The sequence below is a fragment of the Phocoena sinus genome, chromosome X, assembly GCF_008692025.1.
Source record: "Phocoena sinus isolate mPhoSin1 chromosome X, mPhoSin1.pri, whole genome shotgun sequence".
Taxonomy (NCBI): Eukaryota; Metazoa; Chordata; class Mammalia; order Artiodactyla; family Phocoenidae; genus Phocoena; species Phocoena sinus.
In genome coordinates, this window is record NC_045784.1 from 15,994,714 (window position 1) to 16,018,828 (window position 24,115).

The following is a 24,115-nucleotide window of genomic DNA, read 5'->3' on the forward strand; positions in this document are numbered from 1 at the left end:
AATTATGGAGAATTCAGTAAAGAGAAGGGTAAGAGAGGAGGGAGAGGAGAAGGAGGAGAGAAGAGAGTTCCACAATATATAAAAGTGAAATGTATCCAACAAGTTTCTGCTCCCTTTAATCAAAGCCAGCTAACACTTTCCTGCTATATTCGACCTGGAGCATACTATCAGCAGAAAGCTGATGTAAGTAAACCTCACAATCACATAAATAGAAAGTGCCTGTGGAACATTCTTTCAATGGAAGTTTTCTAAACTATCCAACCTTAACTTACTTCACTTGAAATTGTTTCCTATGTTTTTCAAAGAAATTGTTAAACTGTTAAAAGGAACAGAATAAAAGGAAAACATTCCTATAATGATTGGCTTTTTTGTATCACTGGAGCTACACTAAGACTTCAATATATAAAATACTTTGTTACTTTCCTCTTCTTTCTTCCCATGGTCCAGTTCTGACCTGCCATACCATGTTTTTCTGTTTTTCACATCTCTTTCATTGGTTTTAATAAGGAAGGGACCCCAGAGAGCCAAACCAACGTCAGAAAAGTGGTTGTTTCATTCCTTCTGGCCCATGGCAGAAGGGAAGATATTCCCATTTCAAAAATAGCATGTTCTCAAGCGACTGCCATCTTAATTTTTAAAAATAGTGGACAGTCTAGTTAGAGATGGCAAAATACACTATGAGCACTACTGCAATTAGCGTCCAATTAAACTAGGTGTACGTAAGATTTGCAGCATTCTAGTAGAGTGGTTTGTTTTATTTTTAGCAAAAGACAACATCCTGTTTCTAAGTTATAATACTTAAGGTCCTATGGAAAACCTTGAGGATATTATATATAAGAACTGGCTTTCAATAATTAAGTTCATTATTATGTTCATAAATCAACTCTAAGGCCATTAGCTATGGATTTAAAGCTATGGTGAAAAATATTTGGTGCAGAGCTTCATGTTCTCATATTAAGGAAGTTAACCCATTATCTCACCTTCAGCCTGATCTAAAATTTGCTTTTGTTTTCATTCGAGACTCTTAGTAGCCAGGTGTGATGAAAGGAGATAAATCAGAGGGGCACACATCACATACTCAACGGCAGGAAAACAAACCATTTCTCTGTGGAGCTAATTTACCTGGTAATGTGTAGTGTACACAAGAACTAACCTGAGTCATTGCAAATAGATGACAAATTGCAGATATTTCTCTGGGGTTTGACACCTGCAAAGAAAACACAACACAGCGGGTTAAGCATGTAAACACCTGCACTTACATACTACATTAAGAGAATTCACAAATTCAAGCATTAAGCATGTACCCAAAATATTACATGTTGGATATAATTGGCTGGATGAATTCCACAAAGACTAAAGGAATGAGAATTTTCATTTCTTAGTAGTTCAATTATGGAACTGGACTCTACTATTCTTTAGTATGTCAGTGTCTGATCCCCTACTCCCTAAAATTTCTTTGTCCCATTCCCAATTAATCCCTCTTCTGTCCAATATAAAAGGAACAGCATGAATACAATCGAGTATAGAGACTTTAAATGAAAGAGCCCTTCCTTACTCATAGGTCCTCCTTCCTTTCCTAGGCAGGGGAGTCCATGAACACTGTAATGCTGGTATTAGCTCCTTATGAAAATGTAGGTATGAAATAACATCAGTGTCATGATGTCATTTCACATGGGCAAAAACTACAAAATTCAAAAAATGTTTGCTGAGCACCTACCTTATTCTATAGGCTTTGGGACGTTCCAGATACAGACCCTGCCCTCAACAAGCTTACAATCTAGTGAGTGATATTGGCCAGTAAATAAAAAGTTATAGTGAGGGCAAAATGGAGTGATGGCCAGTACAACAGATGACGTAGGCATACAAAGGAGGCAGAGACGAATGGGAGGTGAAATAAGCCATGTTAGAAAAAATACTTCATACGTATTAACCTGAGAAATACTTTCTCCTTTGGTGAAAGGAGAGGTACATCTCTTCTTTGATTTGATTTACTCTGCTTCATTAATTTCATCCTTTTGGCAAAGTATAAGAAATCTATAATAAGTGTGAGGGGCAAATGCTGATAATGTATTAGCAGACTGCCCAGGGGAGAAGGCTGTCATATTAAGAAATATTTTGATGTCCCTGTTAGGTCTGGTTTGGTCAGAATTAACGTATGCAATGCCTGATTGCTATTTTATTTCTACAGTACTTTATGAGTGCTTAATTCTTCCCTAAGAGAACTAGTTTGGACACAAACTAAAATTATAATTTGAGTTAGTGCATGCGATGTGGTTCCGGCCAGAATGATTTAGTTGACATTTGGTGTGTAGGCATCACGTTTCAGCTAAGAGTTTTGATTCTGTGAGCGAACTGAATTTAGGTGCCAAAAGTTACCTGACATGTAGATTTCTATATTGTTCTGCAGCAATGTTAGCCACACCAAAAGAGAAAGATTTCATTTTAAATATACTTGCTTATGGATATAACTCACTGGAAACATACACTATGCAAATACTATAGATTACTATGGATAGTAATGCTTTAATGTTCTTGGTCAAACATTGGTCTATTGCTTACTAAGCTTTTCATTCTCTCATCTCCATCTCTCATCTTTCTCGAAATTTTAGTAGCACCTTTGTTTCCAGTGATGCGTATCTTTTGCTACTCATTCATACTGAGAATTTTCTTTCCTATTGCTAGGGCTGTTATCCATAATTTCCTCCAAGTACACGGCCACAGGTCAGCCTTTAAATCATGAGCGAGAAAACTCTGGCTGTAATGGGCCAACCCTATTGTAAATATTTTAGGCTTTGTGTGTCATATAGTCTCTGTTGCAGCTACTCTACTATTCCTTGTGGCGGGAAAGTAGCCATGGACAATGTGTAAACAAATGGGCATGGCAGTGTTCCAATAAAACTTTATTTACAAGAACAGGTGGTGGGCCATATTTGGCCCACAGGCCACAGTTTGCCAACCCCTGCTTTAAATCAACTGGAAGCCTTTGTTAAGCAAATCATGTATCCTTAATCTTATAATAGGCACTTAATAGTACATCCCTTATTTGATTTAAAAAGAGTTTGAGGTTCACTCCTCTAAGAATCCTTCCTTCATAAATTGCATCTCACTGATAATCATTAGCACCAGCCCTTCTATCTCTCATGATTCTCATCCATGTCAGAAACACTTGTGAAATCATTGCCTTTATCTGCACACATGTTCATGCTGGTTATCTGTTTGCCTTGTCTCTCCTCATAGACTAGAAGATTCTAGAGGGCGGGCATTGTGTCTGATCATTATTATATAACCCCAAACACTTAGTACAATTTAAGGTACCCAGTGCATAAACACCTAATACATGAAGAACAGATTTCATTTTTAAAAGACAGGAAAAAAGAGAAAGAAAACATAAACACCAGCCATTTGTTTAATTTTACTTTAGTTATAAAAAAGGAAAGTCTTGATATTGATAATAAGTCATACCTGATGCATTGAAGGTTTTTACTATAGTGATTTTAGTTTTCTCTGCAAAGAAGCAATTTAAATATTAGAGAATTGTTATTTTTTAAAAACAATTTGCCATGAGTATCATTTTAGTGAACTGCTAAGAAAATCAAACTGTTGACACATTTAAGACACTATTGGTCATCTCAGCAGCAGAATGAATGAGAATTACATACTCAGATCATATAGCATTGGCAGAGGGTGGGTCTGGATTCGGATTCCTACGTTTACCCAGTTAGATCATTCCTGTTACCCCACTGCCTGCATAATTCTACTGCAGTTTCCATGCGCTGCCGCTAGACAAATTAATGTGAACTTACACTTCAGATATGCAGAATTAAGTCACTATCAGGACCTTCGGGTGATAGGTTGTAAGGAGCAGGTGATTCAGAATAAAAATCAATGGAAATAGTAAACACAGGATCTACTATCAAAATATTGCTACTATACCCGAATATCAACAGTGTCCTCCTACCTCCTTTACAAGTTAATAATATTATTGATAGATAAAATTATTCTCAGAGAGGTTGAGACTATCCAACTACAGTCATCCAACAAGCTCACAGCAGAACCAGGACAGAATTGTTCCAAGTCAATGACTCACAGGCAAATATTAACACACTCTGAAGAAACGAACCTTAGAAATATCTTCCCGACACGCTTTGGGAACAGAGCCCATGGCTTATTTCCCAGATAATAGAGAACCAGGCTCAGAAATCCTTACTGTAAGGATGGCCAGTTAGAAGAGACTGTGTTCCGGGCACAGACTTACAAAGAAGGTCTGTCTCCTAGGGTGAGTAGCAAGTTCTGAAGAAAACACAAAGCTCAGATCTTGGAGAAACACTTAAGAATGATGACGTTATCCTGACAGTTTCAGAAATCTCATGTCTGTATGTGTTATTGACAAGCTTCTGTTTCAGTGTGTGAAAGACCCATGGGCAATGATCGGTGGTAATTAAAAAAGCTGACAGCATTTTGCATTACTATTAAGAATCCTTTTAATATATTATTTTGTTTTGCCCTGACACTTTCCTTTCCAGAGCAAACAAAACACAGCTGTGAAATGAACTTCTGATTCCAGTAAAAAAATCTTTGGGGGAAAAATGTTCAACCTCACAAATATGAAAAGATGCAAAATAGAACCTAAGGAATCGAGAGGAAAATCTAATAGTATATGACATAGTCTCAGCTCTAGGCAAAGGTACGGTTACAAAGACATTCTCATCCACTGCAGACAGGAATGTTGTTGGGTGCAACTTTTCTAGAAGGTAATTGGGCAATTGCTATCAAGGGCCTTAAAATATTCATAATGCTGACCCAAATAAGTCCAATCCTTGAAGAGCATTCTACAAAAATCAGGGAGAAATGCAAAGATGTTGGCACAAGGATGTTCACTGCAACAATTTCTATTTAAAAAGTAGAAACAGGGACTTCCCAGTCCAGTGGTTAAGACTCTGCACTCCCACTGCAGGGGGCACGGGTTCCATCCCTGGTTGGGGAACTAAGATCCCGCATGCCGCGCAGTGCAACAACAGCAAAAAAAAAACAAGTAGAAACAAATTTAATGTTCACGTATGGTACACGACGGAATATTATCAAGTCATTAATAGGAAGGGATGCTGGAAAATACTTATAATTTAATATGAAGTCAAAAGGGTAAGATACAAAAATGTATGTAAACTATGACTATTTTGTTATATATATTTACATAGTGTGTATATATATATATATGATACTGAATGGAAATATACCAAATTATTAACAGTAATAGTCTTAGGAAAGTAACATTAAAGATGATTGCTATTTTCTTCTTTGCATTTTTCTATATTCCCCATTTTTTATGAGCTAAGATGTATTACTACTGTAATCAAAAAAATTGTAAATGTTATTTTAAATGGAGTGCTATAGCCATAAGAGTTTGGAAGTTCAGGAGTGTGGTGACACCAGAATTATAGTTCAATGTCAAAGTAAAACGAGTAATAAATCAACAGTTGGAGTCATAGGAAATGGGCAAGGAGATAACTTTTACTAACCCAGAAGACCACACAAGTGAGAAACTCAAGAAGCCACAGAAGACAAGTTATTATATTTAGAAATAACTTGACATTACCTGTTTTGTTCAAAGTAGATAATACGCTCGAAGTAGCATCTGAAATAAAATAATAAAAATTAGCACAGCTATTGACATGGTTAACAAATACATGCATCTTCCTAAGTTCCTTAAACATTTCACTTTTCCCCAAATCCTGGAGAAGTTAGAGACTTTTGCAAAAGCCAACTGGTCCACCCCCTCACGACACTAGCCATTCCCCAACCCGCGCAGACCATTCCTCAGCAAGTATTCATTCATTTAAAAATGTATTTCCTGAACACGTTTTACGTGCCTAAAACATAGCAGCACTCCTGTAATCATTAGATTTAAATAAACCTATTTATGTTGTTTAATATTCTGTCCCCTTTTTTTCTCTATTATAATGAAAGTCTCTAAGGGATATGACATTTCCGTAGTTAGTAGTAACTTTAATATTATACATAGCCCTATAGATGCTTAATGCATTTGTACCTAAAGGTATACTCTTAAAAAACAATCGTTAAGAAATTCTAGTTCAAATTTGGAGTTCTTGAACATGATATTCAACGAACTTTTAAGGAAATCTCATTTTGATCGTTTCACTTGAAATCCAATTTAAAATCTACCCTATTGGTATTTCTTTAAATGAAAATCCTTCTAGAATTTATTATTCTGGATGAAACTTTAAGGGGGAAAAAAAGGCCTGTAATATATTATTACACTTAAAAAAAAAAACCCACACAAATGGGATCCAAAAACTACTGCCAAGGCTATTTTAAAGATGTTTTTTCACTGTAAAAAGTAATTGCACATAAAAATGATAATGTCTGGGGCTTCCCTGGTGGTGCAGTGGTTGAGAGTCCACCTGCCGATGCAGGGGACACGGGTCCGTGCCCCGGTGCGGGAAGATCCCACATGCCGCGGAGCGCCTAGGCCCGTGAGCCACGGCCGCTGAGCCTGTGCGTCTGGAGCCTGTGCTCCCCAACGGGACAGGCCACAACAGTGAGAGGCCTGCGTACCGCAAAAAAAAAAAAAAAAAAAAGATAATGTCTTTCCTTCCCACTGGACCAAATGTGAATTTAAACCAGTTTTGATTGGCATGAGTTGCATCTATGATTGTTTAGCTCCTTAACCACCAACCACATGGTGAGATTTCATCTTAACTAAGGGATTGTGAAAAGTGTTGGGTTTTGACTGCAATAAGATGGATGGCTGTCTACCCACAGAGAAAGGAAACAGAATGTGCTGCCCTGCCCACCTCCCTCGATTATGGCCCAATTCTTCGCCCTTTTCCCTAGCATGAGGCCAGATTTTTTTTTCATTTCATACTATTTAAAAATTGATAAAAATCATCTGTAAAAAAAAGGCTGTCTCTGAACACTTTGTGCCTCTAAATCTAGGCTGAATCACATTAAAGTCACTGGATGTGTTTTTCCCATTTAAACAATCTGTCCTGTAAAGTGTGTTCGCATCGTGTTGGAGAGCAAGTAGAGCTCTCAAAATGTGATCGATATTTCTTTCCTTTCACAGCACAGTTAGAATGCTGTACGGCTGTCCTCCTTCCACAATAAGAATGTTATCATTTCACCAGAAAGTTTAGGTTGCTCTCCAGGGTCGATGGTCTGGGGGATTTTTTGTGTTTGTTTGTGTTTGTTATTTGAATAAGGAAACCTTCAACACCATTCATTATACTTATATTCATATTAAGGGTTATCAATTTTCACTTGGTACAGAAAAATTCTTACCATTTAAGCTTGTAGTTTCAACCTCTTTTGTCCCGAGGAAAAACGACAAGACAAAGGTATGATTAAATCAAAAACTTAACAAATTGGGGTAAATATAGGTTTAAATTTTTTCAAAATCTTGCCTGGAGTACCATTGGAGTAGGGGACAAAACCAACAAGAGATGATTCAGCTGCAGGAGAAAAAAAAATTCCAATTAATACTTTGAAACAATTATTTATTGAGTTTTAAGGAGTTAAACTTTTGAGATGTAATTATGAAAAGTAGAAAACAGGCTATCAGACCAATATGTAGTTAAATCTGCAAGTCCCATAATCACTCAGTGAGTATACATTTAATCAGAAAATCGTAAAGAAAGAACCCAAGAGATGAAATGAGTACAACTGTTTCATTTTACAGGTAAAGAATATGAGACTCATGACCACGAAGCTTGCTCTGACCTATGGAATATTATGGAAATAACTTTAGGAACCACAACAAAATAGAGACATACTACTTTCAAAATTTTTCAGCCACAGAGTCCTAGAAAACATTTTATAGTTTAATAATTTGTCACACTACAATTATGAAACATATTGGCACATAGGTTCTACTCTGTTTATAATGACACCTGGTAACTTTTCTCATAATGAATTTAAGATTTAAAAAAATGACACTGCTATCACTCAATACTGTACTACCTAACACAACTTCCCGGTAAGTTATTTTAAAATATGGCTGCTGGGACTTCCCTGGTGGTGCAGTGGTTAAGAATCCGCCTGCCAATGCAGGGGACATGGGTTCGAGCCCTGGGCCAGGAAGATCCCACATGCTGCGGAGCAACTAAGCCCGTGCGCCACAACTACTGAGCCTGCGCTCTAGAGCCCGTGCGCCACAACTACTGAGCCCGCATGCCACAACTACTAAAGCCCGCATGCCTAGAGCCCGTGCTCCGCAACAAGAGAAGCCACTGCAACGAGAAGCCCGTGCATCTCAATGAAGAGTAGCCCCCGCTCGCCGCAACTAGAGAAAGCCCATGCACAGCAACGAAGACCCAACATAGCTAAAATATTTTTTAATTAAAAATAATAATAAAATAAAATATGGCTGCTATTAAGACAATCAGGTTGTAAATTTCCTGTGGAATAACTCTATTTATGCTAAGAGGTCAGTCTACTGCACACACTTTGCATGTTTAAATATTAAAAAGATCCAATGGCTTGACCTCTCCGTATACACAGGACAAGTAAACATTTTACAACTAAACTGAGCTTTGCAATAGGGAGCCTGATATTCAGCTGGTAAGGACAACATTTGGGTGTGTCGAGGCGCTTGGCTGGCCTGTCTGTTTTAGACCAATCATGCGTTGGCTGAAACACACACACCCCGTCTGTCCTACATTATTCCTTCCAAATTTTGTCATTTTTTAAAATTACCAAGTATATTTCTTGAGAAGTAAGACAGTTCCTGAGCAATGAGATTCAAAGCCTGGGTATGGAATCCTTTGCTCTTGGGGCAGAACAATACAATTGGCCAAAGGGGGTTTTTAATCAATGGCTATTCATTTTTCTGATTGGAGAGGAATGGGTGACACCATCCAAAGAGGCCTGCAGGCACAGCCGCCTGTCCATCCCTGGATGTGTGCTGCCTTTCCCCTGGGGTCCTGGGGCTGTACCTGGCATCACTGTGTGCCTCCAAACGCTCGACCTCATTCCATGCAAACAGAGTTTTGCAAAGATATCACCATGATTAAGTCTGAGAAGGCTACTGCAGCAGAAGAAAAATACAGTGGTTCATTTTATCCTAGAAGTTTAATAACAAGGGGGCAAACTGGCTTAGTAAAAAGAGCTTGGGCTTTGGAGATTTGCAGTCCTGGGTTTGAATCTCTGCCCCATTACTTAATAACTTAATAATAATGATCAGCGACTTCCCTGGTGGCACAGTGGTTAAGAATCTGCCTGCCAATGCAGGGGACACGGGTTTGAGCCCTGGTCTGGGAAAATCCCACATGCCGTGCAGCAACTAAGCCCGTGCGCCACAACTACTGAGCCTGCGCTCTAGAGCCCACAAGCCACAACTACTGAGCCCGCACGCCACAACTACTGAAGCCCACACACCTAGAGCCCGTGCGCCACAACGAGAGAAGCCACTGCAATGAGAAGCCAGTGCATTGCAATGAAGAGTAGCCCCTGCTCACCGCAACTAGAGAAAGTCCACGCACGCAGCAACGAAGACCCAACGCAGCCGAAAATAAATAAATATTTAAATAAGTAAATTTGTAAAACATAATAATAATGATCGTTATTACTTACTGAGGGTTTACTCTGTGCTAGGCACATGTGTTATCTCATTTCATCTTCACAACTTCCCTATGAAGCGAGTATTGTTATTCTCTTCAATTTACAGATGAAAAAACTGAGGCACAGAAAGGTGAAGGAACTTGTCCAAAGCCACACAGATAGCAATGGAGGTGGGGGGGCGGGGGGGGTGGCCAAATTCAAACCCAAGTAGTGTGGCTCCAGAGAATGTGTGAACATGAGCAAGTTTCATCCTCCCTGACCCTCGGTTTCCTCATCTATAACATGAATATAACGATCCCTATACTGCAAGACTGGAAGTAAAAAGAGATGTCGGAAGACTCCCAGACATTTAGTATGTGCATGAGCAGTAATAGCGATTATTATTAATTTTAGTTAAATGAATTAATAACAGTAGAAGCTCATTTTCACACAACTGAGGACAATGTGAGTTGACTCACTCCCTACCGTAAAAGATTGTTCTGTACTATGTGGTATATATATTACAGAATGAAACACAGAGGTAGGAGTTAGAGAAGCCATGTGCTGCCTCTGTGATGTAGGGCAAGAAGCCGTGTGAACTTAGATTAAGTTACTCATCCTCTCCAGGCTGCACCGTGTTATTAACTAAGGGATGGGGTGGGACCACTTTATCCCTGAGGTCCCGTTGTAGCCAGCAGTCTGGAATGCAGGTTCAGCTCCTGGTTCCTGCCAAGACGGGTCCTAGTTATAAATTTCTCTTTATTGATTTGCTTTCCCATTCTCATGAGTGCTAAGCCTTTAGAAGCCTTTTGAAAAATATTAATTCAGAGGGGTGCTGAGGAAGTATATTTAAGAGAACATCTCAACCCTCAAATATAGGAACATTTAGCATGTTTATGTCCTTGATACTCTTCAGGAGACATGAACTAGAATACTAAAAATAACACTGAAGAACTGAAGCGGTTACCATGATGAAAACCCACAACTTAGTCCCTAGCTTTCTTTAGCAATTGGGGGGAATTGATAGACTATCCTGTTGTCTGTGTCTGCTTTGATTTTTCAGGAGTAGGTTTAATGACAGAATTTAATTAAACTTCATAGAAGAAAACAATTTTTCTGTATCTGACATTGCATGGAGAACTTTTAGAATACTTTGCTGAAATTCCCCCAAAGTCATGAAATAACAATCTTACCAGAAGGTGATAACAAACTGGAATTATCAGCATGCTCTGTTGACGAAAAAGGTGATTTAAAGTTAGTTTAGTTTGTAGATTAAACAACAGGGAGCTACTGTATAATACAGGGAATTATTACAGTATCTTGTAATAACCTATAATGGAAAAGAATCTGAAACAGAATATATATATATATCTGAATCACTGTGCTGTACACCTGAAACTAACACATTATTGTAAATCAACTATACTTCAATAAAAAATGTAAAAGTAAATAAAATTAGTTTGTACATGAATTTGTAGGAGATTAACATCTTTAACGGCAGTGAATGTAAAATGAGTTGCAAATAGCTACCAAGAGAGGGCAGTATGTTAATTTACTATTATTTTCAACAGCCTAACCAGTTCTTTCAATTCTCCACAAAGACATATCTCTGGTGAAGCAATTCTTCCAATTTAACTGTTGATGGTACTCTACATATTTTGTTATATAATGGTTTAGTACATTTTGAAATAAAAATGATGACTAAGAACTTTGGTTGTTGGCAAATGTTCATTAGAATGTGTAAATGCATACATCTGCATAAATTAAACTTCCCGTAACTGTACTTCTTTTTATACCTATTAGCGCAGACTTTATACCTTTAATTAAGCCAATCAGACACCTCTGGGTATATAAACTACAAGAACTGCTGTGTTATTTATTTTGGGAGGATGCTAGATTCCTTAAAAGAAAAGTAATTCTATTTTTTCTCTATGAAAAATAATACACTTATTGGAGAAACTTCAGAAATTACAGATAAACAAAAAGAAGAAAATTAAAACCACCTATAATTTCACCACCCAAACATAAATGACATTAACGTTGTGACATATATTCTTTTCTCTTTCTATGTGTTAATGTATACCTACATATGAATATAAATATATGAATGTGTGTGTATACATATGTACTTATATGTACGATGAGAAAGATCATATCACTTAAAACTATTTGTAACCTGGCTTTTCTCATGACACTATATCCTGAACATTGTTCTATATCATTAAATAATTTTCCCCAATACCATTTTGTAATGACTGCATAGCATTTCATTGATTGGATGTACCATTAATTTATATAACAAATTTCCTTTTGATGGACATTTTAGTGTGCACCGTTTTTCATGATTACAAACAACGCTGCAAGAAATCCTCTTGGTAAATTTTTGCATTCATACTTGCTATTTCTTTCAGAAATTCCATGAATTTTGATTGCCAAGATGCCTTACAGAAAACAAACTAATTTATACCGCTCTTTGCAGTACATCAGAGTGTTACTTTCCCAAACTCTCACCCAATGGGGTATTACCTTATAAATTCTTAAACTGTTTTTAATTACAAAGGAATGGTTATTTCCATAGTGGTATCTTGAGATACAATTAAAAAGAAAGAATAAGTATATTTAGAAACTAAAATTGCACAGTGAAACATACCTGGTAGCTTCCAGGAGCCTATTTTCCTTAAATGGTGGTAGGGTACTGATTATTTTCTGGTATAATTAAAACACAGTTCTTCTTGAAAGCAGGACTGAATGAGTGCTCCAGTGGTTAGCACAGAGTAGTTAGTGTCCTGATGCCCTAATTTAATTGGCATTGCCTCTTCTTAGTCTCTGTCCTTCAATATATCCCTCACGCTACCTTAAATATCCCACCAATCAAAGAGTCCGTTGAATTAACAGGAGTTTAATTTTGAGAATGCTCCTGGGAGCACTAAGGGGAAATCAGTCATTCACAGCTTAGTACGAATTAATTCCAATTGGCTGAATTCTTCTGATTATGTAGCAAAGACCTACCATACTGGGCCATGTTGAAAATTTCCGGGAAGAATCAACATTCAATATGGGCTACTTGAAAATGACACATCAGTTTAGGCAGGTGAGGTAGAGTGGTGTGGGAGCGTGGCACAGGCAGGGAACAGCATGAAGGCACTGAGGAAGAGTTGAGTACCAGGGAAGAGGGATGGAGAGTGATGTTGAAGGGCAACAGGGGCTAATACTGCTTCCTTTTCAATTTTGCCCAGTGGCTGACCAGAATCACCAATTGTTCAACCTTCTCCATTGCTAAATCCTTTGACAAGAGCTGTATACCCACAGGGAAAGGGGCTCATCTGAGTTTTACCTCTTTCTTAGATGCTAGAGGAAATGGACAACTCAAGGGTAATAGGAGAGCCAGAGTAGAGAAGGAACTTTCCTGGTTGGCCATCCCTGGGTAGACAGGTTTGATAGGCATGGATTCACAATCAAGAGGTAAAACCTGATCAAAATATAGATCAGGGCTCCCCTGGTGGCGCAGTGGTTGAGAGTCCGCCTGCAGATGCAGGGGGCGCGGGTTTGTGCCCCGGTCCGGGAGGATCCCACGTGCCGCGGAGGGGCTGGGCCCGTGAGCCATGGCCCGCGGAGCCTGCGCGTCCGGAGCCTGTGCTCTGCAACGGGAGAGGCCACAGCAGTGAGAGGCCCGCATAGAGCAAAAAAAAAAAAAAACAAAAAAAACATAGATCAAGGGCCAGCCCAGCCCAGCCTACAGGGCTCCCAGCAGAAACCTACACTGATGAAGGGAGGGAACCCAGTAAATAAAAGTTAAAGGTTTTTAAATTGTTATTGTCCGCTTTTTCTCTTTTGGCATTTTTTTTCTTCTAGGGGCCCGATTACTCAGTGACTAACATTTTATTCACTTTTTCTGTCTCTCATTATAACGCTCCACATCACTCCTCTTGGTGCCACATAGAGACGTCCCATAGGCCTTACATTTTCCTGAGTATCAGCCTCTGTTTCTCTTGGGCTCTTTCCTAACTCACTTCTCATTTGTTAAAACCAAGGAGGTGGTCGGCATTTCCAGTGAGTCATATATTTGAGTTCCATGTCACTCTTAGGAGACAAAACATTTCCATTGTTAAAAAGATTCGCAAGCAAAGAAAGGAAAAACATTTAAATTTTTCAGATTTTCCTTTGGAAACTTACAAAGAGCAAAATTTAAAGCATTATTCATTTATTGAAGTCTCGATTTAAATCCATAAATAAAATTGTGAGCTGTCTATAAAATTTACTCAATATGACTCCCTAGTGATTTTTTAAAACAAAGTCCGTATATTGCAATTATGATGACCAGGAGTTTGGCATGCCTAAGCTTCGAATGGATGCCAAACAGAGGAACTGGCAACTCAAGAAAGTGGCCCCCCTCGACGGGGTCTCTTTCCCTACATCGCCTCCCTGGCACATTCTTTCAAATTTACTGCTACCACCTCCCCAAATCCAATCCCACATGATCAAGTGTGGTCTGAGCACTGCCATGTGAATGCCTTACTGTCATTGCCTCTCCAACCCCATATATCCAAGACCTTGTCCCCCATCGCCCCACAGCATTTCCATATCATTCTTGAATTTGACGGACCTCTGGTAACACCAGCCAAACAACTGAAACTGGAAAACTCAGTATATTAGTTTCCTGTTGCTGCTGTAACAAATTACCATGAACTTAGTGGTTTAAGACAATGCAAACTTGTTACGTTAGAGTTCTGTAGGTCTGTAGGTCATTAGTCCAACATGGGTCTCACCAGACTAAAATCAGGGTGTCAACAGCCTGCACACCTTTCTGGAGGCTCTGGGGGAGAACCTGTGTCCTCCTTATTTGGATAACTGGCAGAATTCAGTTCCCTGCAGTTGGAGGACCTAGGTCCTCATTTTCTTGCTGGCTATAAATTGAGGGCCATTCCTCGATTCTAGAAGCCACCCACATTTCTTGGCCCCATTCCTCCATCTTCAAAGCTAGCAACAGTGGGATGGGGTAGGGGGAGTCCTTCTCATGCAGCATCCGTCTGACTCACTCTTCTGCCTTCCTCTTCCACTTTTAAGAACTCGAGTGATTAGACCGGACGCACTCAGGCAATCCACGATCACCTCCCCATCTCCCAGTCCTGAGCTTTAATTTGCAAAATCCCTTTTATCGTGTAAGGCAACATAGTTACAGGTTTGAGGCATTAGAAGGGGACATCTTTGGGAAGCCATTATTCTTCCTACATACTCAAAAAGCCAGTTTTTTTAAATTATGGAGAATATGACTTGCAAGGAACCACACTTTAGGAAGAAAAATCCCACAGGGGTTAAGTGAAGGGCCCAGAAAACTAGTCAGTTTCAGCAATACAGCTGAGTCTACAAACCAAAGGCTCACGCTCTGGCCATCGCTCCTGACTCCTCCTGTTCCCCACCTCCCATCCCACCCCCAGATTCCGTCATCCATCCTGTGAATTCTTCTCACCCTAACAGGGAGCTGTTGCAAGGATTAAAGAGAAATGATGTGTGTGATGACAGTAAGAGTGAACACTGATTGATGCTTCCTGTGAGCCAGGCTTAACACACGAAGAGCTTCATGCACATTTTATTATTTAAAATCAGCCAACGACTCTATGAAATATGTGGATTCCTTAGCATCAGTCCTTTTTAGCGCTTGAGAAACTGAGGCTGCGCAAGGTTCTGTGAATTGTTCCAGGCCTCTGTGGGAATTCACTGTAGAGCTGGGATACGAACCCAGGCAGTCTGACTTCAAAGCCTACCCTCTGGGCCTCTACTCTATCCTACCTCCAACGACAAACTGTGTGGACCATAAACTAGTACATAAAGGGAGGGTATTAATATTCCCTAATCTCTCTCTTACCTCTCCTTTCTTCCCATGCCCACTGCCCGCTTCTAAGCCCAGATCTTGATCGCCTCACACATAAGTGAAATATTAGAACCCGGAATCTTCTCATTGGCAAGGATCTTAACGTTCTTTGCGTCTGACTTCTCACCCAACTCAGTAAGCCATCCACCGAATGCACACCATTGGCTCCCAACCCCAACTCAGCTCCCCGACAAGTTCTATCTTGCCCACACAATGGAACTCACACTGAAGTTTTTGAAAGTCTGAATTACTTACCAACATTTAAGAATTAGGAGATTTCAAATAAAATTCCAAATTCTTACCCTTCCAAAATTGGAAGTTTTAGATGACCCCTTTCTGTCAGCTCTCCAGCCCTCTAAAGCATGCCCTGGCATGAAACTGATGGAGATGGCTCTTTCCTCTTAGTATCTTAAGGTTTATTCATTGGCTACACCATTCACTTGGCATTTGGACATATACTGTTAGGCACTGTTATTTAACTTTTCCACTGTATGTCTTGTTTTCCCAACTAAATGCTAAGCTGCTTGATTCTTTGTTATCCTCCAGGAATCCAGTGCAGGACTTTGCATTTTTGCATTGACTGATGACATCATTAAGGAGTCTCCAGCAGTCATGAATATACGACAGGTAGTTCAAGAGCAGCAATTTAATGCAAATATTGCAAGGGGTCAGGTCCCTGTGATACAAAGCACAGCAGGGGAAAGATGGGCAAAAGATCTGAGAGCAATGAGGCAGAGTCCATGAAGGAAAGACTTGAGAATACTTCTTAGATGGCTATGGTTCAGAATGTGTACTTTGGAATCATAGCTATAACTGCCAATCACAGCAGGTAGCTTGCTTAACAGATCTTCTAAACGTATACTAAAATGGCCATTCAACTGCTGTATCACAAACGTTGCCTACAGTAATGATCTCAATACCGTACCCTTTATCAACCTTTCCTCTTCCTAATGCCCTCTCCCTGCTCGCTCACTCCTGATTCCTGGGATCACCTCCCAAATAACCTGCACGCAAGACATACAAGGTCATGTCTGAGGGTTCTGAGGTTTTCATTTTTCTTCTGCTATTTGATATGTGGGAGATGTAAGACTTAAAGCGTCAGACAGTTGGTTCTCTTTACACCCAGCACATTCTCCCCGAAGTTGGACGGGAAAGATAAAGGCTTAATCTTCTAGGAGTGGATCTAAAGAGAATACAACTAGCCCCCCTTGCATGAACGTTTTAGAGCCAACTAAAATTTGTAATCCGGTGACAGTCCTCTGGATTGAATTACTGTTCCATAGAGAGATGATTCAAAACAAGGTGCCACGCCTAGGCACTCTTATACAGGAACCCCAAACAAAACAAAATTATTATGACAGTGGCTCTCCAGGGCTTGGGACAACAGACACTCTTACAAGAACTGTATTTTTCAGATTTTACTACAGAACCAACAAAATGACTGAAAACATTTCTACTTCGGCACAGCCAAAATGTGTTTACTTGAGCTGTGACCATCTCACGTCCCAGTGCTCAATAAATACTGACACAACGTTTTTATTAAACAATTGATAATGACATCCCTAAAGAAAACTTCACCTCCTAGCTGGTGGAATTTCCCAAAGTGCAAACGATTGGCAATTCTAGGTGGGCCTTGGCCAAAACGGGAAGTGGGTGAAACGTGGCCTTGATTCCCCAGCCCCTGGGTCTTGCTCCTCTCCCGTCCTCACACGGTACCACTCACCCGCCCTCTTGCCCCTTAACCCCTCCAGAACTGATCTGGCCTCTCTCAGAGGTTAACAGACAGTCCCTCCCTTGAGGATCTAGGAGATGCATTTTGGAGTGTCCATAAATGCCCTAGAATAGAATGCAAATTTGTGTGTATTCATATGTATTTTTTTCTGGGAACAGTAGAGTCCCAAAAGGGACTCTATTTTAAATTAACAAGCATGTATATAGCATTACTGTGACCAGGCACTTCACAAATATTAACTCATTTAGTCCTCATAACAACAATACGAGGCAAGTCACCCCATTTTACAGATGGGGAAACCGAGGCACAGGGAGGTCAAATAACGTGTGTAGTAAAGGGACAGAGCTAGGATCTGAGCCTAGGCTTTCCAGCCCCACTATACTGGGCTGCTTCTCATCTTGGGCTGTGGTCTAAATCAGTGAAGAGCCACTGACCTGCTGGCCACCCACTCCATTCCACTGGGAGGGATGTATACTTTAGGAAGGAGGAGAGCCTTGAAATAAACTGTTTCTGACAGGTGGGGGTTTTAGGGCATCATCCCCCCTTCCCAGCCCCCCTGAAGTTAGACACATAGACAGTAATCTAGGCTGCCCGTCAAGGCCAGTGCAGATAATGGAATATTTGGGTTGTGCTTTCCATTATAAAATACTAGCCACAACTTGGGTTCACTCTACTTCTGAAGGCTGGTAGCTTCTGGAGCTTTTTCAGTCTGAAAGGTAAATACTGCTTAGTGTTTCAGGGGGCAGGGAGGGAGAGAGGCAAACTGGCCTCTATTGAACACTTATTACAGTGGCATTATACCCATGCTTCTTCATGGAATCTCCCCACATGCCCGTGAAACATGGCCCTCTATCCAGACCTCATCTCCCCCTCCTCTGCCCTCACCCAACCACTCTGGTGTCCCTGCTGTTCCTCCAGCACACTGGGCATAGTCCCACCTCAGGGCCTTTGCACTTGCTGCTCCCTCTGCCTGAAATACTTTTCCCACAGAGAACCCCTTGGTTTGCCCTGCTGCCTCTTTCAAATGTTGCTCAAATATCACCTTCTCTGAGAGACTGATCCAGACCACTCTATTTAAAATCACAACACTTTCCCCCTTTGCCCGACCCTTTCCATCTCCTTACAACACTCCTTGCCATCCGAACAGTATGTATATATTTATGTATGCGTGTATTTATGTATGTGTGTACACACACACACACACACACACACAGCCCTAAGAGGGGGTGTCTCCTAACATTCTGTGCCCTAGACCCCTCACTTGCCTCATCCAAGTCCCAGCCCTGTGTAGTATGTAAGATTTTGGGACTTCCCTCGTGATGCAGTGGTTAAGAATCCACCTGCCAATGCAGGGGACACGGGTTTGAGCCCTGGTCTGGGAAGATCCCACATGCCGCGGAGCAACTAAGCCCATGCGCCACAACTACTGAGCCTGGCTCTAGAGCCCGTAAGCCACAACTACTGAGCCCGTGCACCACAACTACTGAAGCCCACATGCCTAGAGTCCGTGCTATGCAACAAGAGAAGCCACCGCAATGAGAATCCCGTGCACCACAACGAAGAGTAGCCCCGGTTCGCCGCAACTAGAGAAAGCCTGCGCACAGCAATGAAGACCCAACGCAGCCAAAAAAGCAAATTTTTTTGGCCCCCAAGAACCAATTTTCATTCCCATGGGGGCGAAGTGGCCCCCCATAGAGAATGCACACTCCAGGGCTATCTCCGTTTCCTCCCGAAGAGATCCAGCTTAAGGAAAGCAACATTTGCCTGGGTGCCCCTCTACTCCTGGATCCCCACTAGTGTCTCGGGTGATTCTGCTGTTAGTCAGCTGACATGTTCTTTCACTCCAAAGCACCTGTCATTTATGGGTAGTGAGAGTTCCCTGTGGTAGATGTTTAAGTGCAGAAGCACCTGGAAGTGGGGGGGTGGGGCACCAGTGGGTAGGGTACAGAAACTCTTCCAGTCTCCCTCAGATCACGCCACTCTTTGCCAGCTGACAGGTGAGCAGTGACCCCCTTGGCATCTTAGCTTAGGTTCTCCGGGGGTGCGGAGCCTAAGGTAAGGACTTGGCTGCACAATGGACTCCCCATTCTCCCCAGCCCCTGGCACAGAACAATATTTTTTTTTATATAGCTATGAAATAAACGGAGGAGGGTGATCTATAGTGGGACGGCCAGACAGCAGGCTACTGCAGTAGATTAGCCAAGACATGATGACGACTTGAACCGGTGCTTGGGAAGCTGGCATGAAAAGAGAGGTTCAACAGACACTTCTAAGGTAAGATGAGAGGATGTAGGGGATGTTGCGGTGAGGGAGAAGCAGAATAGTTAACCTGTCAAACCCCAACAGTGCAGATGACATTGCTCTGAATCCCTCAAGTGCGGCAGGAAGGTTAACAAATAACAAATGTTGGCGAGGATGTAGAGAAAAGGGAACCCTCGTACAGTTGGTGGGAATGTATATTGGTGCAGCCACTGTGGAAAACAGTAGGGAGGTTTCTCAAAAAGCCAAAAATAGAACTACCATATGACCCAGCAATTCCACTCCTGGGTATATATCAAAAAAAAACCCCAAAACCACTAATTCAAAAAATTCTGAAGCAATTAGAACAGATGGCCTATAGCTGTACTGTTCAATATGGTAGCCACTACCCACGTGTGGCTATTTAAAGTTAAATAAAATTTAAAATTCAGTTTCTCAGTCACATTTCAAGTGGCCAATGGCCACATGTGGTTGGTGGCTACTGTACTGGACACATATAGAACACCTCCATTATCACAAAAATTTCTACTAGATCATGCTGGTCTCTAGTGATGACGGCTATAGTTTTTACGGAGTTCTTACAACGTGTCAAATGCATTTCAGCCATCTGTTTTACATGCATTAACTCATTTAATCTGCATATAACTCTATGAGAGAGATACTGCTACTTTACAGATAAGGAAACTGAAGCACAATGATTAAATACCTTGGTACAGTCAGAGTTAATAAATGGAAGAGGTAAGACTTGACCCCAGGAAGTCCAGAGCCTGTAGTCTTAACCTTATACCACATTATGGAGGTCCCAGTGGCCTGGGTTGGCACAAAGGGAGTGGGCAGCTCTGGTGGAGTCTCCTGACTACAAATGGCTCTCTCCTGATTGGACAGTGATAATCTGGTAGTGCCCAGAATAGCCTCCTCCAGCTTTCTTAGATTGTATGAACCCGGGTTCATACATGATCTCAAGAAAGAAGGGATGCCTAGCCTATCCCACCCCACCTTCCAATGGCAGAATGAATGAGATGTACCAACTACCCTGCCTCATTAGTTAAGGTAAGGCAAGTTGCTACAATAAATAAACGCTGAAATCTCAGACACTTTAAAAAAAAAAAAGTTAATTTTCCAGGTGTGAAGTCCAATCAGCAGCCTAGAGTGGAGGGTAGAGTGGGACAGAGAGAGCAGCATCTGCTCCATGCAATCATTCAGGAACCCAGGCTGACAGAGGCGCTGCCATTTTCAACATGAAGATTCCAAGTTTGTTCTGGAGAGCAACATCCAGCCAGGCAAACAGGTGGGAGATTTTTTTTTTTTTTTTTTTTGCAGTACGCGGGCCTCTCACTGTTGTGGCCTCTCCCGTTGCGGAGCGCAGGCTCCGGACGCGCAGGCTCAGCGGCCATGGCTCACGGGCCCAGCCGCTCCGCGGCATGTGGGATCTTCCCGGACCGGGGCACGAACCCGCGTCCCCTGCATCGGCAGGCGGACTCTCAACCACTGCGCCACCAGGTGGGAGCCCCAGGTGGGAGATTTTTAATGGCTAAGCCCGGAAGTGGCAAACATCATTTCTCCCCACACCCACTGGCCAGAACTCAGCCACATGGCCACTTCTAACTGCAAGGGAGGCTGGGAAATGTAGTCTAGCTGTGTGCTAAGGAAGAAAGCTTTGGTGAGCTGCCAGCCAGTCTCTGCCACATCAGACTTAATTTGAGTGTTGTAGAGTAATGATACCCATTAAACTAATGATAGGTCAAAATTAATGCTAAAATCACTCTCCCCAGTCATTTTCTCTCCAGTTCTTTGCCCTTATATTGACTAGGTCAAAAGTCAGGGAATCAGTATGAATCAGAGGAGGGGGAGTCCTTGCCACTCTGAGGCTGAATATGAATCCCCCCTTCTTTGTGCCTCACTTCCCCAGCTTTGCTCCTAGCTAACATCCATATCATGTTTTTTTCATAACCCCCAACTGTAGAACTCCTATGCGACAAACCAGTTCTGTAAACAGTGACATACTAGTAAAAGCCACAGAGAACGGCTGAATTATGGATATTCTTGCTGCATCCTTAGTTGAAAAAGTTGTATTTTTGAGTTCCCTCTGTTTTGAAGCCATGTAAACCTTAACCTCTGCTGTAGCACTTCTGGGTAGAAGATGCTTAGGAGGCCCTTAGGCCTCTGTACGTTGGCGGCTCCTGTTCTACTGTTTTCCCCTTCTATTGTCTTTGGCTTGTCATGAGCTTTGAAGTCTGATCTGGGACTCCTCACTTTTAATAATGTGTAGCTCTTGAGTTAGTAATCTCCATGTGGATTAAAGGCCCGTGTCCATGTATTTCCCATGGATGAATGAGCATGCCTCCTTAACCAACTTTAAACGTGATTAAGAGACTAGGCTCTTGAGCGAGAGGTCCAGATCCTTGCTCTGCCTTGAGTAAGTTTCTGACATTTCTCTGCTTATATTTCTTCACCTGTAAAAATGGGGGTGGTTACTTTGAATGAAATTATATTACATTTACAAAGTATTTTTATCACAGTTCCAACAGTAAGTTGTAATTATTATTTTTTTTAAAAAATGTTTATTCATTTATTTATTGGCTGCACTGGGTCTTTGTTGCTGCAAATGGGCTTTCTCTAGTTGCATCGAGCGGGGGCTACTCTTTATTGCGAAGCGCAGGCTTCTCATCACGGTGGCTTCTCTTGTTGCAGAGCATGGGCTCTAGGTGCGTGGGCTTCAGTAGTTGTGACACGCGGGCTCAGTAGTTGTGGCTCGTGGACCCTAGAGCTCAGGCTCAGTAGTTGTGGTGCACGGGCTTAGTTGCTCCACGGCATGTGGGGTCTTCCCAGACCAGGGTTCGAACCTGTGTCCCCTGCATTGGCAGACGAATTCTTAATCACTGCGCCACCAGGGAAGTCCCTGTAATTATTATTAATTCACTCTGCATGATTCTGTGTCTTTGGATAGTTTACCTTTATGTAATAAACTGGTTTTTTTTTTCTTAAACAACGAGATATCAGTAATTTGCAGAGGGGCGTTTTTAAAAAATCATAAAGATAGTTTCTTTCCAAGATTTGCATGTATGTGATTTCCATTCTAACTTTAAAACATTCCTATCTATTCACTAATGCTTGATTAGTGAGAATATCTATTACAACACTGTGTTCATCTAATTCAAGTTTCCATGGGTTAGCATCATAGGAAGACATCTCCTAGAAAGACCGTGGGGTTCCATCACTTTGTATTACACATCAGGAAATGGAAGTTCATAGAAATCCATTTCAGAGGTGAAGGAGACTTGAAGATGACCTAGTATAATATTGTAAATCCAGAAAAGTGGCAAAGGTAGTGACTTATACTATATTTCTTTACTTCAAAAGTGGTTTATTTACCTACAATACACTGCATGAGAAAACAGAGTGTGATGTTTGCTTTGTTTGAAATTATATCTCTCCTGGTTTTCTACTACTGATCACAAACACTGGATGCAGTTATCTTTGTCTTTGCTCAGCACAAAAATGGGAGGAAAATTTTACTTAAATAAACCATTTGAAAGATAGTATCTTTTAGGACTTGGAGTTCACTGGAAGAAAAGAATTACAACATAAGCCATAGGTCTGGAAAAGACTAAATACCAAACTAGTCCAAGCCCCTCAGTCTACAAGGGAGGAAAGAAGCTCAGAACATGAAGGGATTTGCCCAAAGCTTATTCACTTATTCCAATTTTTGAAGGCCAATTGTATGCCAGGCACTGGGGTTGTTATAGCAGGAATAAAACCAAACCCCTGGCCTCAAACAGAGTCTACATTTTAGTGATATTATGCAACTCACTTGAAAGTTTTTAAATTCTACTTTGAAAAAAATCCTATGACTGAAAGTTCTTCAATAATTCAAACTCATCCCTCCTGCCTGTACACCAAAACCCAGAATTGGTTAGCCTTTACTGTGAATCCAAACCAGTAACCAGTGTAATGACAAGGCATATTTTACATTAGGAGCAAGGCAAAAAAGGCTACAGAGTTGAGACACAAGACAGCTATGTGTTCAGTCCTTGTTTATTCAATTAATCAGATAATTATAAGCAATTCTCATTTATTCATCAAAGCAACACCACCACCCATTTGATAGTTTTCATTTCTCTCGTCCTTAAATTAACAAAATTCTATACTATACTAAATACTAGAGCAACAAGAGAGTAACTTTTACTTTATGCTGTGTGCATTCCTGAAGGGAAAGAAGAGGGAAGGGTATAGGTCAAATAGGACACTGATGTTAAAAACAAACACAGTTGGGCTTCCCTGGTGGTGCAGTGGTTGGGAGTCCGCCTGCCGATGCAGGGGACACAGGTTTGTGCCCTAGTCCAGGAAGATCCCACATGCCGCGGAGCGGCTGGGCCCGTGAGCCATGGCCGCTGAGCCTGCGCGTCCGGAGCCTGTGAGAGGGCCGTGTACCGCAAAAAAAAAAAAAAAAAAAAAAAAAAAAACACAATTGCCACAGACATTGTTGCAAAAGCACTCTCAATCTATCTTGATGGGTTTCTTTTACAGCGCTGTGATCTTGTGAACGAACATGAGGCTTCTTGCCAAGATCAATCTGTTTCTTGTTATTTCCTTGAAGGAAAGCTGTACCCACATCAAGGTACATTTCAACAACATGTTCTCTTGGAACAACTTACTTCTTAACAGATTAAATCAGCGGAACTATTGCTTTTATTCCTCAG

General features: G+C 41.1%; 1 protein-coding gene across 2 annotated transcripts in view; it reads right to left on the reverse strand.

Annotated features, from left to right (window-relative positions):
• Nucleotides 1–24,115, reverse strand: part of ADGRG2 (adhesion G protein-coupled receptor G2) — a 113,668-nt gene that overhangs the window by 37,403 nt on the left and 52,150 nt on the right. For both annotated transcript variants that reach the window (XM_032620767.1, XM_032620766.1), the window contains exons 3-8: nt 10,749–10,784; nt 7,431–7,469; nt 7,300–7,323; nt 5,594–5,632; nt 3,463–3,504; nt 1,154–1,207 (exon numbers count right to left, since the gene is read on the reverse strand). In XM_032620767.1, coding sequence (XP_032476658.1) covers nt 1,154–1,207; nt 3,463–3,504; nt 5,594–5,632; nt 7,300–7,323; nt 7,431–7,469; nt 10,749–10,784 — 234 coding nt within the window. The remainder of the gene's footprint in view (nt 1–1,153; nt 1,208–3,462; nt 3,505–5,593; nt 5,633–7,299; nt 7,324–7,430; nt 7,470–10,748; nt 10,785–24,115) is intronic.